At 37.3% G+C, this 17,980-nt stretch overlaps 1 protein-coding gene across 1 annotated transcript; it reads left to right on the top strand.

Moving 5' to 3' along the window:
- Positions 1-3,291: 3,291 nt before the first annotated feature.
- LOC110540339 (histone H2A.Z-like) lies at positions 3,292-11,474 on the top strand. The gene is given in 5 exon segments (XM_060373317.1): positions 3,292-3,471; positions 3,473-3,490; positions 8,692-8,748; positions 9,382-9,492; positions 11,382-11,474. Coding segments are annotated over 5 exon segments (459 nt in total).
- Positions 11,475-17,980: the final 6,506 nt, after the last annotated feature.

Below are 17,980 nucleotides of genomic sequence, written 5' to 3'. Positions count from 1 at the left end.
GAGTGAAAAGTGTGGTAGGAAGAGTGTCCTGCGCTTCATCTGTATTGCATTTCTTAGGGCCTATTGTATCAAGGTTACTGGGATCTGGTGGGTTGAAATCACATTGTCTTCTCTTTTCATGTTTGTGTTTTTAGCTGGGGTCTAGGCCACTAGAGTTATGATGTACGAGGTGTTTCTTGGTCGACAAATGGTCACGATTTTTTTTTTCAATAGGTATTCTATTCTTTTGTTGCTGTTGCCCTCTCTGGATCCTAGGCAAGTGTGGTGGCTGTGACACATGGCAGAGATTTCTTCAGCAGCTCTGTGAGTGGCAGAGAGAGATGGAGATGGGCTGGGAGAAAAGGCTGAGAAGGGTTATGGGAAAGAGCAAGAGTGAGGAGACTGGTCTCTAGCAAGAGATAGAACACTGGGAGTAGAGGTGGTGGAGAGATGGCTCCTGCAAGTGGGCTACAGTAAGACACAGGATATTCTGGAGAAACCGGGTTGAAAATACCACGGCCACCTTATTCTGCACCAAGAGGTGGGGTATACAGTGAAGGAAGATGGGGAGGGAGAAGAAGGTCCTGAAAGTGGGCTGCTACAGACTAAGAGTAAATCTAGGCAGAGCATAAGGGAGGGCAGGGAGAATGCTAAGAATGACCCATCTGTGTCCCAGCCACTGGGTACTTGACACCACTAAGGGTTCCTGATAGAAAGAGTATTTGAATAATAGTGGCTGACAGAAGTAATGAAGTTGGGTTAGTAGGGAAGACTGGGAGGGTTTTCCAGTTTTGTATGTTTTAGAGAGAGAGACAGAAACAGAGAGAGACAGATAGAAAATTCAACCTGGGTCAGTATAGACATGGATAGATGAAAGAGGAAATGTGGCATTGTATAAAAAACTTAAATAGCAACCTTTTAAAAATTATTGAATTAGATTTGAATTTACTTTCTCTTTTCTTCCTGTAGGCTTGTTATACAGACATAATATAGAAAACGTGGCTATTTTAATCACTTTTAAATTTATCAATGAGCTGCCAATATGCTGAATATTTATGTAAGTGTGCATGCATATATCTGTTTCTGTGCACACAGTCACAAATATACAATTTTATGTATGCAGAAATATAGATGTAGATAGGTAACTACTGTCTCATGTTTATCCATATGTGTATTTATGACTTAATGTCCATATCAGTTTCTTCAAAACACAGAATCAGTTATTTATTCATAGTTATTTTTTTGGCCCTCTATTTGCCTGGCTCATGTGATAAAAGTAGATTATCACAGACCTAGCTCTTCATTTCAGTATGAAATGAATTTTACATTAATTTTAAATTAATTTTACATTCAAGTGCCTGGTTTCTTTGTTAGTGACAACAGGACTCTTCCTCACATAAGGAGAGTTTCAAAAGTGACTGTAACCTATAGTGAGATGTCTGTGTTACAGAATAAGAGGAAGATAGTTAGAAAAGATTATTAAAAACAGCTTTGGGAACCTCCAGAATTTTAGCTTTACGTTATTTTCATCCTGACTTGATTGCTGTGTTCTTCTAATCTAACAATTTGAATCTGAAGCTTGCCATGCAAGAAACACAATGGAGGAGCCTTACTCATCTTAAAATCATTGCAGCTCAGTAGGGGGTTGAGTCTCATGCAGGCACAGAAATTACTACTGGCTGTAGGCCTAGGAGGCAAAGGAATGAGGCAACTGGAAGTTAAACTGAGAACTATTAAATATACTAATAACGTATTAAATCTAATCCCTTGCAGCAAATCATTCTTCCTCAAGTTTATGATACCTATCTTTTTAAAATATAAACACAATGCATTGAATACAAAAATACTTTCTTTTCTCCTGGACATGGCATATAAACCAGACTAGTAAAGGGTGGATGGAACATACTCAACACTGAGTATTATGGTTAACAAAGCAGATAGAAGAACCAGAGCACCAGGGTGTGAGTCCTCCTTATGCCTACAAATCTTACCAAGGCAAGTTATTCCTCTGTTGCTTAACTGTAGTTTCCTCTTAAAAACAAACAAAACAAAACATTAAAATAAGGATGGCACACAGTTTTTTTTAACTGGTTTGGGAAATGACCTTTATTGAGCTTATCTTTTTTGTTGTTGTTAACAATTTTTTTTAATTTTATTTTTTTCTTATCAGTTACATTTTATTAACTCTGTATCCCAGCTGTATCCCGCTGCTCCCTCATTCCCTCCCAATCCCACCCTCCCTCCCTCATCTCCACCTTGCCTCTTTCCAAGTCCATTGAAAGGGGAGACCTTCTCCCCATTCATCCAATCCTGTTTTATCAGGTATCTTCAGGACTGGCTGCAAAGCCCTCCTCTGTGGCCTAATAGGACTGCTCCTCCTTTGGGGGGTGGGGAGGTCAAAGAGCCAGCCATTGAGTTCATGTTAGAAATAGTCCTTGTTCCCCTCACTATGGGAAACCAATTGGTTACTGAGCTACCACAGGCTACATCTGAGCAGAGGTTCTAGGTTATATCCATACATGGTCCTTGGTTGAATGTCAGTCTCAGAAAAGACCCTGTCCTCAGATATATTTGGTCTTTGTGGAGCTCCTATCCTTTCCCCATCATACTAACTCCCCTTCTTTCATATGATTCCCTGTACTCTGCCAAAGGTTTGGTCATGAGTCTTTGTATCTGCTTTGAAAACACTGCTAGTTAGAGTCTTTCAGATGCCTTCAGTAGACTCCTGTCATACATTCAATGCACATCCCATCTGTCTTTCTAAACGAGGATTGTATTGAGCTTATCTTATCCACCGGAGTGGACATAATATCTGCACCAAACCAAATGTTTCTTACTATAACTTCTGCATCACAATTAAAATCCAAACGATTTTTTTGAAAACAGTCAACTCAATCAAAAAGCCACTACTTTAGAGTCAACAGTTACTTTGAAGCCACAATAACACTTCTGTAAAGCAGAGGGCATGGTCAACAGTACAAAATGACAGCCTACAGACTGGAAAAGGATCTTTTAAAAGATATGGTTAAGACTTGATTGCAGAAATTTGATTGTTTGGAAGGCTAATTAAGCCTCTAACTTGATCAGATAGAATTACAAAAAGGCAAAATTGTGTTTCTCACAGAGATACAGTCCACTGAAATCACCAGCTTTGGACAGCTATTAAGAATAGTCGGAAACCCGGGCATCCTTAGAAGTTCTTCTGTTGTCCTTTCTTCCCAGTCAGAGATTTGTGGGTGTGTGGTGTAGGATGACACCATTACCAGGAACTATAGCCTTAATCAGAGAGTCAGAGCTTCAGTACAGTCTGAGATGGCTGGTGGTCAGGCTGAAAAGGACTCCGGAAAGGCCAAGACAAAGGCGGTTTCCTGCTCCTGGCAGCAAGCTGGCTTGCAGTTACCTGTGGTCAGTATTCATCACCATCTGAAATCTAGAACAACCAGCCGCGGACATGCGGGCACGGCCGTAGCTGTGTGCATTGCAGCCATCCTGGGAGTACCTCACCGCAAAGGTACTTGAATTTGAAGGAAATGCTTCACAAGACTTAAATAGCAAAATGTATCATCCCTTGGCACTTGCAGCTTGCTATGGGTGGCGCATGCTTTTAATCCCAGAACTTGGGGGGCAGAGGCAGGTGGATATTGGAGATGGAGGCCAGCCTGGTCTACAGAGTAAGTTCCAGGATATCCAGGTCTACAGAGAGAAATTCTGTCTCGATACCTGCCCCCAACATCAAAATAATAATACAATCCTATTTCACTCGTAACCTCATGCTGCCTTACAGAAGGAGAGGTGTACAAAGGTCTAAGGGTTGTGAATGACACTTCATGTTTAATGAGTCCTGGATAATATGGCCATAAACATTGGGATTTGAAGGAGAGAAAACAAAAAAGTTTCTTTCCTCAAGAGACAGAGGCAAGTAGATCTCTGTGAGTTTGATGCTAGCCTATTGGATAGAGTGAGCTCCAGGACAGCCATGTTATGTAGAGAGACGGACTCAAAAAAGGAAAAGGGAAAAGAAAGAAAAGAAAAAGACAGTGAAGCAAAGGATGTGTCATTTTCTAATTCGAAGGCTGATGGAAATATGAATTTTTTCATCACATAAAAGGATTATCATACCTGAAAAAAGTTGTAGCTTCCGTGCACTTCATTAACTCACAAACACTGAGGAAGAAAGTAAGGGGATTGTAACTCTCCATGTCCCACCAGCATGGTGTCTTGGAATCAATAGTGATATCAATGTTCTGCAGCTGACAGGGCAAGAACATCATGGGATGAGCCTCGGGCTAATCAGATCTTTCTGAAATGGAGAAAATTGAAAGGTCAATTGTACTTTGAAGGTTCCCTGTCTTTTTCTGAGAAGAATGTAAATGCGCAGTGCTGTCTGTGGAATGATCTGCACAAGTGCCATTGCTTTAATAAAATACCACCTTTATCTTCCTCACACACACATTATTCTAAGCTCACATCTAAGTCATTCTTCACTCTAAGAGCTAATCTCATTTCCTCATACCTGTCACTGAGTCATATTAAATATCTCTCTAACAATAATTACATCTTACTGAATTTACCAGGCAGGTCCACACGGACACACATGCACACACACATACACACACATGAAAAGAATCATACACATATGCACACACATACAAAATGAGTAAGTCTTGGGATATTTATTGTTATAAAAATGTTGCTTGGTATTTTGACATAATTATAACATCAAAGGGGTGGCTGTATTTTTTAATATACTTAAGCTACTATATTATTTTAATAAGGGCCCTGAGAACTTCTGAAATATATTCTTACCTTGACTTTTTCAAACTTTGTATGTTGAAAGTGTTGAAACCTTGCCATTTCCTCATCTCTGTCCTCTCTGCCAGTTTGTTTTTCTCGTTCTTATGCTGTCTCTGACTTTCTCAGAAAAATGCAACAGAAAAGCTAACTTTAATTTCCTGAGTTGCATTTGAGTGGCCTGATTAATGTGTTTGTGAATTCTTAATAAGGATGTGTGCATATCCACAGTGATGTTTATTAATTCATAGAGCAGCTGCTCAAAGGCAGCAAGCAGAGAGATGTCTCCCTCCCACTGAAGCCTCTTGGCAGCCATCAGGACTTTCCCCTGCCTGGTCATTTGGAGAACATTTTTCCTACAGAAACTGATGGTCCTTTTTTCTGCCCCTGACAAGGGATCTCTCCAGCCAGCAGGAGACCAGTGGGATTGGAGGGTCAGATCTGAATCTCCCTCAATGTGTAGAGGATGAAATAAAAACCTTAATGAGCCTAGTAGAGACCACAGCTAATTTCAATTATTTTTTAATTGTTTTCAGATGCTCCCGGGCACGCTTCATTTAGCTCTGCAATAAACAGAGCATACAGCATGGTAGTGGATTACACTTGAGACCGTAAGGAAATATCTCCAGGAAGTGATGAAAATAATAGAGGCATTATACACATTGGAGCAGGTCCCTGGCAGATGAGCTGGAAAACCAAACAAACACAGGGATAGGAGAGACAGAGGCCATGTATCCCTGTCACTTGTAAATTCACAAGGTCTACTTTTTTAATATTATTTTTATTTTTTATGTTAATTACAGTTTATTTACTTTGAATCCCAACTGTAGCTCCCTCTCTCATTCCTTCCCAATCGTATCCTCCCTCCCTGGTCTTCTCCCTACCCCTCTCTAAGTCCACTGATAGGGGAGGTCCTCCTCCCCTTCTATATAACCCTATCTATATATCCCTAAGACTGGCTGCAATGTCCTCCTCTGTGGCCTAGTTAGGTTGTTCCTCCCATGGGGGGTGGGGAGGTCAAAGAGCTAGCCACTGAGTTCATGCCAGAGACAGTCCTTGTTCCCCTTACTAGGGTGCCCACTTGGACACTGAGCTTCCATGGGCTATGTCTAAGCAGGCATTCTAGGTTATATCTATGCATGGTCCTTGGTTGGAGAATCAGTCTCAGACAAGACTCCTGTGCCCAGATATATTTGGTCCTTGTGGAGCTCCTGTTCTCTCCAGGTCTTCTACCTTCTCTTCTTTCCTATGATTCCCTGCACTGCCCAAAGTTTGGTTATGAAGTCTCAGCATCTGCTTTGATACACTGCTAGGTCTACTTTTAAGTCATCACATCAACTCTTGAAGCAAGAATTCAGCTCATAAATAGTGGGGCTCTCAGTGAAATCTACTCTATCTGCCTTAAAGTTGTTCTTTACTGACTTTCAGCTGCTGAAATTCCACCTGCCCACCTATGGGGTCAGGGTAAGGGGAATTCATCAGAGTTCAGCTACTTTAGACTACCATGCCACAATGAACTCGAAGCTTAGAAGATTGGCTGGCAATTTGAGAGGGTTAGTTATAACTTAAAAGCCTACAAAGAGCATCTTCTGAAACTTGTGGCAATTTTTATAAAGTATTTCCAATCTTTAACTGAAAATTAAAAGATATTGTTAGACTTCATCTACTAGTATGTTATTCGGAGAAATTCAAACAGGTCACTATGATGGCTGTAATATTTCATCACCTTGAGTAGAAGACCGAAACAAAATTGTGGCATTCAAATGAATAGCATAAAAGTTCTAGTAACAGTCTAAATGCACTTAGTGGTAACTGAACACAGAATCAAATATGTGGCTGTAAGTGAAAATCCTTTCGTTTCAAGTTTAAACATTTCCAAGTTGAAAGATTCAGAAGCAACACATGAGTTTCTTGTTTTGTTTTGCTTTTGAATGATACACAGTGCCCATAGCCAGGCATACGAAACCGGGATATCTATAAATGAAACAAGTATCATTTTTAGAAGCTTTACATGTAATGCTGATTTTAAAAATATCTGACACTCTGTGATTCATAGTCAAAGGTTTAAATTCTATACAAACTTTCTAACAGTGAAGAGACAACATATGTGCATAATTAATGTAAGATAAATTTCTAAACATATTGATGGTGACTTAAAAAATACATTGATTACAAGCATTTACTCTTACCTGTCACTAATGTTTTGATATCAGGGTAGAAGAAAGAGAAGATGGCTGAAGTAACTAGGCTATACCCAGTGCTGTACAGGGCCACAGAAAGTCACTGTAATCCTGTCCTCAGAAGAATACCTTTCCAAAGGTGACTCTTTAATCTCTTCTCATCTTCATTATATTTCTATTTTATGTTGCTTTACAATAATAATAAAAGTAATAAAGGTTGACATGGATAATTATTAATGGTATAAAAATAAAAATATGTTACATCTTATTTCATTTTAAAAGCTGATTTATTTGCATAATGACCAATTTTATTGAATCTTCTCTTTATATATATTTTATATAAACTGCTCTGAAAGGACACTCTATCTTTTTTCACTAAGATTACATAATTAAGCTTGATGGTGTTCAATCAGAGGATTGACCTCTTGCAGGAGCAAATTGATACCCTATGGCAAATCGCTCAACCTGGCTGTCAATGAAAGTATGCTGGACTTTGTGTCACTAGCATACAACATGAGAATTTTTCCTGCGCTGCAAATCTGTCTAAACAATTGTCGAGCTATATTTTAGGTAATTGGACTGGAGAATTCGATACTACGATGGAGCAGCTGAGAGTGGCCATTGTCACAGTAAATTCTACCGGAGTGGACGCAGGACTACCCACAGGATTATCAACATGGATTGCTGCAGCCATGAATCATCTGAAGGAATGGGCGGGCATGGGAGTGTTAGCAGGCCTTCTGGTGTTGGTCTCCTTGGTTTGCCTGTGGTATATATGCAAGATTAGAGTCTCACAACAGTGTGATGCAGCCATGATCATTCAGGCCTTTACAGCCATTGAAGCAAGACATTCTCCCCAAGCATGGTTGGATACCATAAAAAACTAAAATGATACGCTCAGGATGCGAGGCTAAGCACTGCACTCAGGGTCAGCCGCTTTGGACCCAGAGAAGAGCATGTCTGATTGCATGCGGGTTGATGCCCCAGGTCCGGCCTCTGAGAAAAAGGTATCGGACGGGTCCGATGCTCTTTGGGTGGATGACACCTAAATGAACATCTGTACAAAGTCCCAATTTATTTCTAATATCAGAGATCAGACCTCTACTCTTGCCTGATGCGTCTAAAACAAAAAGGGGGAACTGTAGAGAGCTGCGGAATGCTATGCCTTAAAGATGGAGCTGGTTTCCGCCTTCCACCTTCCCGATGGTGAGTGCTCTCTGTCAGGAACAACTCCACATTTGGCTAAGGCCGAGGATCTGGCTTGCTTCCATGTATGTGGACCTATCTGCATTGCCCACGTGGCACGCCTGGGTTGGCTTCCCAGAGGCTATTTAAGCTGTGGGCTGGCTTTCCCCGGGGTCCAAGGATTGTTCAATGTTCCTGAATAAACTGCATTGAAAAAAAAAAAGAAAAAAAAAAAAAAAAGAAACCTAAATAAAAAAAAAAAAAAAAAAAAACCTTTTGTATTCCCCTAATGTCAATTGAAATGTAGTTTGGATGGGTAAGACACAGTTTCCTTCTATTTGTACTCTGAAAAGTGTTTACCACGTGTTTTGAAATTGTTCTTAGTATTTTCTATTTTCCCTTATTTTTAAGATTATTATATGATTAGTTTATTTACCTATCTTCTTTCCTCCGTTCAGACTATCATATTTTACCTCTCCTTCCTCATTTTAAAATTCATGGCTGTCCTAATTTTTAATAATAATTGTTACATGTATATGTGTTTCTATATATACAGATATACATTCCTAAATACAACCTGTGCAGTGACTACATGGCATTTGATAACAAACTGGTATGCTCTTCCTCAGGGGAAGACTATTCCTACCACTCTGAGAGTTCCTAAATTGCCTGTGGTCCTTCCTGTTGGATTGAGGACTCATGGTCTTTCCCTAGTGCACTTTGGCATGTATATTTGTGTCATTTTTGTTCATCTAACTTTGGGCAATCATGTTAATAAAGCTTTATGGGTATAGCTTCTAATGTTAACATCATCTCATAGGAAATTTTCCTTATCCTGGTTCTTACACTCTTCCTGACCCCCTCCGCCTTTCCAATCGTGCCCTGAGCCTTCGATGAGGGAGTGTTTTTTAGATGTGTCCATTGTTACTGGACTCCACAATCCTGTTTTGATTGGTTGAGTTTCTCTGTAATGCTCTTACTCTGCTGCAAAGAGAAGCCTCCTAACGACTGGTGAAGACTAACTGTGTATATAAAGACAGTATTTTCCTTTATAAATAATCTGATATGGTTGAGATGCACGTTGATATCAGAGCACTTCATTAGCATGCACAATTCAGTGGGTCTGATATTGAACAGCACAAAAATAAATTTAAAAAAATTGACAAAAACATAAATATTATTTTATGAAATGTTATTAAATATAAAACACATGTGTAAATGGTGTTATCTGATAATTTTATTACAGAAAATTGTAAGAAAAACTCATCAGGCCATGATACTTCTGAAAGGATTAACTTCCTACAGAGGACACCCTCACTACGAGTGCATGACAGTGGCTTTTTCATCTTTCCTTCAGGTAACCTGAAAATTATGTTTATAATGTTTATTGAATTTCACAATGTATAAGTAAAACGAATGTCTTAATTTTTATCTTTTTATTACTCATGAAATACATGTTTGGGGAGTGTTCAGTTCATGGCCTTTATATCAGTATATTAGTTTATTCCTGACTATTTTAAGGCCTCTGCAAAAGGCGGTAACCCAGTGTTTGTTATATTTGTGGCCCATATGTTTCTAGTTTTTAAATTGCCTTATAACTTATTTATGGCGTATGTTTGCATCTAAATGACTTTATAAAATAAAGATTATTGCCAAGCTTACTGGTATTTTTGCTTAGAAATTCCATGTGTTAGAAATAGAAGAAAAGTTTTATACCTGATAATGACTGAAACAATTGCTTCTATTTTCTTGTAGTTTGTTTTGTCTCAATTTTCTGTTTTTACATATTTAAATAAACTTGTAGTATATTTGGTATTATAACAGTTGTAAGCCAGGCAGCTTGATTTTTCTCCCAAAAATAACCTTAATGAATAATTTATTTCTCAAATTTAAAATATATTTAATCACATAAAAACACAGTTGTGCTTACACATCGGGACTGTTTAATCCATTTGTAGACGTAACACAGCATTAACCTTAAAAAAATTATAGACTTACACATGTAAAAATAACTAAATGGAAAACATTTATTCTCAGTTACTTTTTTCAATTTTTTGTTTTTGATTTAAAATATTTTTCATGGACTATAATTTAATCATATTTCCTGTCTTTCTTCAGTGCCTCCCAGATCACCCCATGTCACTACTCCCCCAATTTCATGTTCTCTCTTCTTCTTTCAAAAACATACAATACCAAAACAAACAAAAAACATAAGTCAAAACAAATAAGACAAAAAGAACAAGACAAAAAAAAAAAAAACACATGTAAAACATGGGGTCAATTCTGTGTTGGCCAACTAACTACTCCTGGGTGTGGGGCTTGCCCTGGAATGTTCTTAACATACCCAGTGACACACACTGGTTAAAAGTGATTTTGTGCTCCCCGGGAGGTATCAATTGCAAATAGCTTTTTGCATAGGGGTGGGACATTATTTATTTTTTCTTTCCTGTCTTAGTTCTGAGATTTTTGTCTGGTTTGAAGGTGTGGGTGTCTTGTTTATGGTGTCAAAGTCTCTGTGTATACATATATGTGTTAATTGTATTGTGTCTGGAAGACACTGTTTTCTTGGAATCATCCAACACCTCTGGCTTTTACAGTCTTTCCACCATCTACATAAAATACTGAGCCGTGAGGATAAGATTAGATAAAACCATCTCATTTTAGGCTGATTGTTTCAAATGTTGTTAAACTCTCAACTCTCTGCACACCGTCCAGTTGTGATTCATTTTGTGAATCTCCATCTATTGGGAGAATAGGCTTCTGATAAGGGTTGAGTGATGAACTGATTTATGGTTTAGCAATATGTCATTAGTAGATATTTGTTGTTTTATCCCTTTAGTATAGTGGTTTTAATTTGTGGGTAATGAACTTTGGAAAACATTTGTTTCCAATAGTCTTAGGAACTCAGTCACTGCTCTGTAACAAAATTCCAGTTACGTTGTACTAATAAAAATAAATTCATGGTTGGGGTCCTAATCATCATTGGAAATATGTGTTTTCTAATGGTTGTTTCAAAATAGGACCCATTATCTCTCTAGTCTCCTGTTCTTTACCCCTTTAGCCATGTCAGGTATGGGTTACATGTCATGAAGTTCATTTTAAATCCAATAAAAATATTTTGTTATTCATGTAATAATAATATATGCACCAAAAATTACCAATATAACTTGAAAATCAGTTTGTGATTTAGGTTTCAAGGTTTACATCTGTGTGGCATTTATGATTATTGTTTTTCTATTCTACTAGTGTAAAAAGATACCTTTCAGTACCATAAATGATAGTAGTGGGGTAAAGCTTCTATTTAGTCACCAGCTTCACTTCTCTGTGATCAATGACTAAAGGGATACATTCAACAATAGGACATTAAAGTCTGGTTGTGGAGAATAATTAATAACATTGACAAAAGCATATGATACTTGAGGTGGGGGTTATGGGAGCGCCTTCCATAAGATGTAACTTAAAAGATGTAACCCATTCCTATCCTTGGACATTTATCTTGGTGGCATAATATGTTTAGTTGGGACATTTTCTCCCTCTTTATATGATATCATCATTTAAATTTCTTTCAAATATTTATGTATACATCTATCTATCATACTAACACACACATCTATCTATCTATCTATCTATCTATCTATCTATCTATCATCTATCAGAAGCCTTATAGTGGTAGGTTTTCATAGAACTTTTAAAAAAAATCCTCTTTTCCCTTATGCCCTCCTTTACCTTGCCCTCCCTTCTACTTTCCATTTAATCCTTCCACTTTTCCATTCATTAATTTACAACACTCTAATCTATTTCCCTTTCCTAGGAAGATCCCCTCCTCCCCACCAGTCCTTTACTAGCAACCTAACCTCTGTGGTTATTCAGATTGAAACACATACGCATATCTAAAGCTTCAAAAATAATGTCCACGTATAAGAGCAAGCATGCAATACACTTCTTTTACAGGCTTGGTTACTTCACTCAGGAGGTACTGGTTTGCACTTTTACTTGCAAGGAATAAGTGCTTATCTTTCTCCACATCCTCACCACATGGTTAGTCATCTTTTATCGATCAAGGCCGTTCCAACTGTGATAAAATACTGTCTCAATGAAAATTTAATTTGCGTCTCCTTGATAGCTCAGAATATTGAATATTCTTAAGTGTTCTGCAGCCATTGTGTTTCATTTGAAAATTCAGTGCTTAATTTCATACCCCATTTCTAAACATTTGCTCATTTGTTTTCTAGGTATTCAGTTTTCTTTTTGCTGTTGTTCTAGGAACTCTATGATAAAGTTTTTTTGTTTGTTTGTTTGTTTTTTGTTTTTTTTTCCATTCTGTAGCCTGTTCCTTGGCTTAAAATATGTTGTTCATTCCAATACAGAAGCATTTGAGCTTCATGGGGTTCCATTTATAAATCTTTGTTATCAGTGCCTGTGCGAGCAGTGTCCTGTTTAAAGATCGTTCCTGTGCCAATGAGCTCAAGCCTATTTCCACTTTCTGTTCCATCATATTCATGGTGTCTACTCTTCTGTTGAGGTACTTGATTGATTTGGAACTGAATTTTGTACAGGGTGATAACTGGATATACTTGTATTCTTCTACATTTGGACATCCAGTGTGACCAGCACCACTTTCTGAAGATACTGTATTTTCCCCAGTGTGTATTATAGCAAAAACCAGGTGTCTGTAGTTGCAAGGACTAATTTCTTCAATTTGCTACTATTCAACATAAGTGTGTCTTTTTATGGCAATATTAATCAGTTCCTTATTATTGGAGAGAGTTAATTTTTATATTTAATCTTAAACTGTAAGAATCTTGAGTTTGGCATGGTGAGCACACTATGCATTTGAGCACTCAGGACACTGAGCCAGGATACAAGTTTGAGATGAGACTGGCCTCCATAGACAGTTTAAGTCAGGTGACAAAAGGAAACACTGTTTTTATTAATATAATTAATTCATATAAAAATATAACATATTTAATTATATATTAATTAAATTAATATGAAACATATAATTAATTATATTTAAAAGAAACTGGGGAAAATAGCTATTCTATCCTTTTACTAGTATGTCTTGCTAGGATAGTACTAAACTCCTTTGAAATGATTAGACAATCCATTTTATTTTAAGAATTGTCTAATATGAACTATGGCATGTATAATAAATAAATAAATACTCCGAAAGCATCAAACATTATTTTTCACAATAAAAACAGACTATTCAAACACACAGCAATAATATTTATTATTTCTCTGGGATTTGCTATATTGAGGGATTAGGAATTAGACAAACTCCCTGATAAGAAGAGGGACTATGTATAGACAGTAAATATAGCAAACTTCCAAGATAGGTGGCTTCTTCTTCACTCCTCTGAACTGAGACAAAATCCTGACAACTCACTGCAAGAGATATTTCTCCCACTAATTGGACCACAACCTCGTGATGGCATCCAGCTTTTGAGTTCAAGATCAGATCTAAACATGTTTACACAACAGTTTTGTGTCAATCAGCCTTTGTTCAAGCTAACCTAGCTTAAACTGAAGTGGAAGATCCTTCAAAGATTTTTATTTAAAAATTCAGCCCTCGAGGATACCCAGTATTTTTGGTCCCCCTGAGGCATTCCTCTGCTTTTGAGAGGGTCTTTCTTTGCTTGTACTTGCTGTGTGTGAGAGCAATTCCTAGCCCCTAATAAGATCTTTCTTTTTCACCAATGGATTGTCTTTGCTTTGCTGGAGTGTTTCCCTCATGTGACCTATGCATTCCTGCCTTTTTCTTCATTTTAATTCTTTAAGTAGAAAAACAAAACAAACTGATAAAGACCCTTGGGTAGTCACATATATTGAAGAGGAGTAACACTGTGACATATAGTTCTATTAAATTTTTTTCTCATGTTGCAGGAAAATTGGGTAGAATCAATATTCTCAGTTTGAGAAATGGAAAGTTGAAAGATGAAGTGAGGCTCCTATTTCAACTTGAACTAGTCTAGTTCAAGAGTCAGGAATCATTAAATTAATGACAGATATATACCTGCCTTTCAACAATTACCAATTTCTTTTAAATTACTTTGTATGAGATTAACAGCTTTTTTCTGTACTCATAGAGTGAGCTAATCTGAGATACCTACAGCTCCTAATTTTATTTAAATCACAAGTAGTTTATTTATTCTGAGCCCCATGTTTCTGTACATTTCTTATCTACCCAACAATTAGTGCAATATGAAAGCCTTATACAACAAATATTTCCCTTCGTAAACATGCTCATTATTTTCTAGAATGTTACAGCTTATTAAGAATTTAATGTTAAGGTTGCTCTCCTCTGAGGATAAGGAGAAGAAAGACTCAGCCACTGAGTTCATGTCAGAGACAGCCCATGTTCCCCTAACTAGGACACCCATTTCGACACTGAGCTGCCATGGGCTATATCTGTGCAGGGGTTCTAGGTTATCTCTATGCATGGTCCTTGTTTGTAGTGTCAATCTCAGAAAAGACCTCAGGCCAAGGTTTTTGGTTCTGTTGTTCTCCTTGTGGAGTTCTGTCCCCTCCAGATCAGATGGAAAGGGAAGAGGATCACCTTTGTCCATCTTGGGGGATTGACAAGAGAGGAAAAGAGGGAGAGAGGGTAAGATTGGAAGGGGATGAGTTGAGGAGGCTACAGCTGGGATACAAAGTGAATAAACTGTAATTAAAAATAAATTAATAAAAAAGAATTTAATGTTAACTAGCTATGGTGTTTTGCAATAGAATAAAAATTGAATTTATTCTGCTTATACAGAAAATCAGTTTTAGAAAAGTATTTTGTCTCTTTGTGATGGAATGATTCCTTTTAGGGTTAATAAATTGATAGCCAACTGTGTAATTACTTCTGCGATCAAAATTTAAGCCTGGAATTAAAAAGTGTTTTTTTTTTTTTTCAGACTGCATTTGCTTATAGAAAAATTAAATAGAGAATACTACCACAATGTTTATTTATTTAAGGACAATTTTGTCTTACTTTGCAATATGAAAATCAGGTTCCATTTAATGAGGATAGAAGCAGTGACCACTTCAAAGCAGGTCTTCAGAGAGAATTTACTCCTTGGGCCAGATAAGCTCTGATGGTTTCTGACAATATTTTGAGTCAATTTTCATCAGTAGATTGATTGATAGACTGCAAACTTCTCAGCCTTTTTATAAGCAGTGTTCCTGCTTTCAATTCCCCTTCCGAAGAGATTGCTTGAATTGTGTGTATGTTTATTCAATATTATGTTCAGCTGTGCAACACTGTAAAAGGTGAATTCAAAAGGCAACAGGTTTCGGGGTTTTATTTTAGCATTTTTTTTTTCCTGATTAAAAATCCCTTCAATATATAAAAGGCAAAAATGTCACTTTTTATTTTTTGTGTATGGTGTGTCCTAAGATGTCTTTGTGGGTTTTTTGATTGCTTTGTTGGTGGGTTTGTTTAGTTTTCAGTGTCGAAAGAAAACTCTGATCCTAATGCTTACTAGATAATCACTGAACCACTGAACTGTCTTTGCCAGTTTTTATTAAAGAATGTGTCCCGGCCTATTTAAAGCATAGACCAGAACATATCTGTAGTTATAGAATTATTTTGTAATCTACAACATGTGCAGTAGAGACAGAAAAAGTACCATCTTAAATCATGGACAATAAGTTTTTTTTTTTCCTCAGTGCTTTTGTTAAGTTTTCATAAGTTTCATGGGAAAACTAGAATAAAATATTTTAGAATCATTTAATGTATAGGCTTATTACCTAGAATGACATTCTCCATATTTTTGTATAGTTAGTAACTATCTACCTTTACAAGCAATGATAGGTGGATCATTTTTTAAGCATAATCATGATATCTATTTTTGTCATCTTCTATAAGACTTCTCCTGCCTTGCTGACATCCACAAAAGTATTGGGGTTAAACTTTCTCTCTCTCTCTCTCTCTTTCTTTTCTTTCTTTTGAGATTTAAAAAAAAAATTGTTATAATTTATTCACTTTGTATCTTAACTGTAGAACTGTAGCCCCTCCCTCAGCCCCTCTCAATCCTGCCTTCCCTCACACTATTCCTCCCATGCCCTTTTCCTAGTCCCCTTTCATCTGACCCTACCCTACCAGATCTCATCAGGAATGTCTTCATACTCTTCTTCTGTGGCCTGGCAAGGCTGCCCCCCAAGCCCTCAGAGGAAGGTTCATCTCAGAGACAGCCCCTGTTCCCTTTTCTAGGGAAACTACTTGGAGACTGAGCTGCCAAGGGTGTGTTTCTCTGTGTAGCCTTGGCTGTCCTGGACACACATTGTACAGTAGGCTGGCCACAAGCTCACATAGATCATGTGAGTGCTGGGACTGAGAACACAGTCCAGTGATCTCTCAGTGCTGGGATTAAAGGTGTGTACAACTACTCTCAGCTTCATGATAATTTTTAAGGTATAGGTCAGATGCAAAATACACTAGATAGTAAATAGAAAAACAAAACTTCCCTTGAATCAATTTATTCATTTACTTCACTAAAATGCCTTATTTTTGTCTAAAATCAGACATTCCCTGCTCATCCTCAGACAGTAGAGTCCCAGATTTACTTCCTTTTGTTACCAACTTCCAGATGCCTCAATTGTTTTATATAGAGAGAAGACTCAGGTCTACACAACTCCTGTTTCCAAATTTGATTATTGTTCACTAAACTAGCTTAATTCTTTTAAACACAAGTATTAGTTTTTTTTTTTTTTGTTTGTTTTGTTTTTTGTCGGATACATATCATCTATTCGTCTTTCGTAACTCAAATCTGAAAGCTTAGATTTTCACCAAACCTACTTTATGTATGGTTCTTAAACACCTTTACCTCCATTTCAATCCCCAGACCTTATATGGAATATTAGTAGGGAAAAGGGCTATAGACTTATTTTATCTACTTCCTGCATATTTGGGTCAGTTGGGTCTTTAGGGGATTACCAAACTCAGTTGTCAGGATACCAGAATTCCAGTTCACAGGCCAACACCAAACAGGAACCTGATTCAGAAGATGGGGGAAAGTCAATGAAAGCCTCAACTCAGTTGGATTGCCCAGAGAAGTTCTCTGGAGGGTTTCTCTCTGCGAAGTCAAGTGTCGAAATGTGAAGATCAGCAGTGATGTGGATCCAAAACGGTATCCCTCACTGTGAGTGGGCCTCTCCTCAGCGTCGACCCACAGATGTTCTCAGCTGGCCAAAGTCACATCCTTCAAATGAGAGAGCTCATAGCAAAACATCAAGTACCCTCTCACAAGCCAACTTCCAGCAAAACATCACATGTCCAGCTTGCAGGAAAACATCACATGACAAAACCGAGTCCTCAATGAAACCAGAAACTTCCACTTCATAAATCTAACGTCTACCTGTGCTGTATTACTGAAGCTGTTGAAAATATTCAGTATGACCTCTATAAAAAACTCTGGTCAGTAAAGCTGACTCTATCTTATTATGTTTTTTTAATTGTATCTTTTATAATGAATTACAAAATTATAAATGATGACTGTATTTCCTGCTTCTCGTACTGGTGAGTCAAAAATAGTTCATCTCCAAATGATCATTAGTGAAATATCTTCTCATATATACACAATGCTTACTTTCTACATGAATAGAGTAGTCAAGTGCTTAAGGACTTACAGTATTTGTTCTTTTTTTCCTAGACTTCAAACAGATAATAATTTAAAATATTAATACTATGCTCATCATTGATTTACATTTGGTTTTAAATTTTGGTTTTGGAAACAATTAATTAAAATTCTTACTTATGTTGATTAAACTTAATTTGTGTCTAGTGCGAGTAATCGGTGAGCTCCTAATAGCCCTGCTTAGTTGATTCTGTGAGCTGTTTTCTGATATCATCAACCCCT

This window comes from Meriones unguiculatus, chromosome 20, assembly GCF_030254825.1.
Source record: "Meriones unguiculatus strain TT.TT164.6M chromosome 20, Bangor_MerUng_6.1, whole genome shotgun sequence".
Classification (NCBI taxonomy): Eukaryota; Metazoa; Chordata; class Mammalia; order Rodentia; family Muridae; genus Meriones; species Meriones unguiculatus.
The sequence above is the reverse complement of the archived record's forward strand: the minus strand, read 5'-3'. Positions and strand labels throughout refer to the sequence as shown.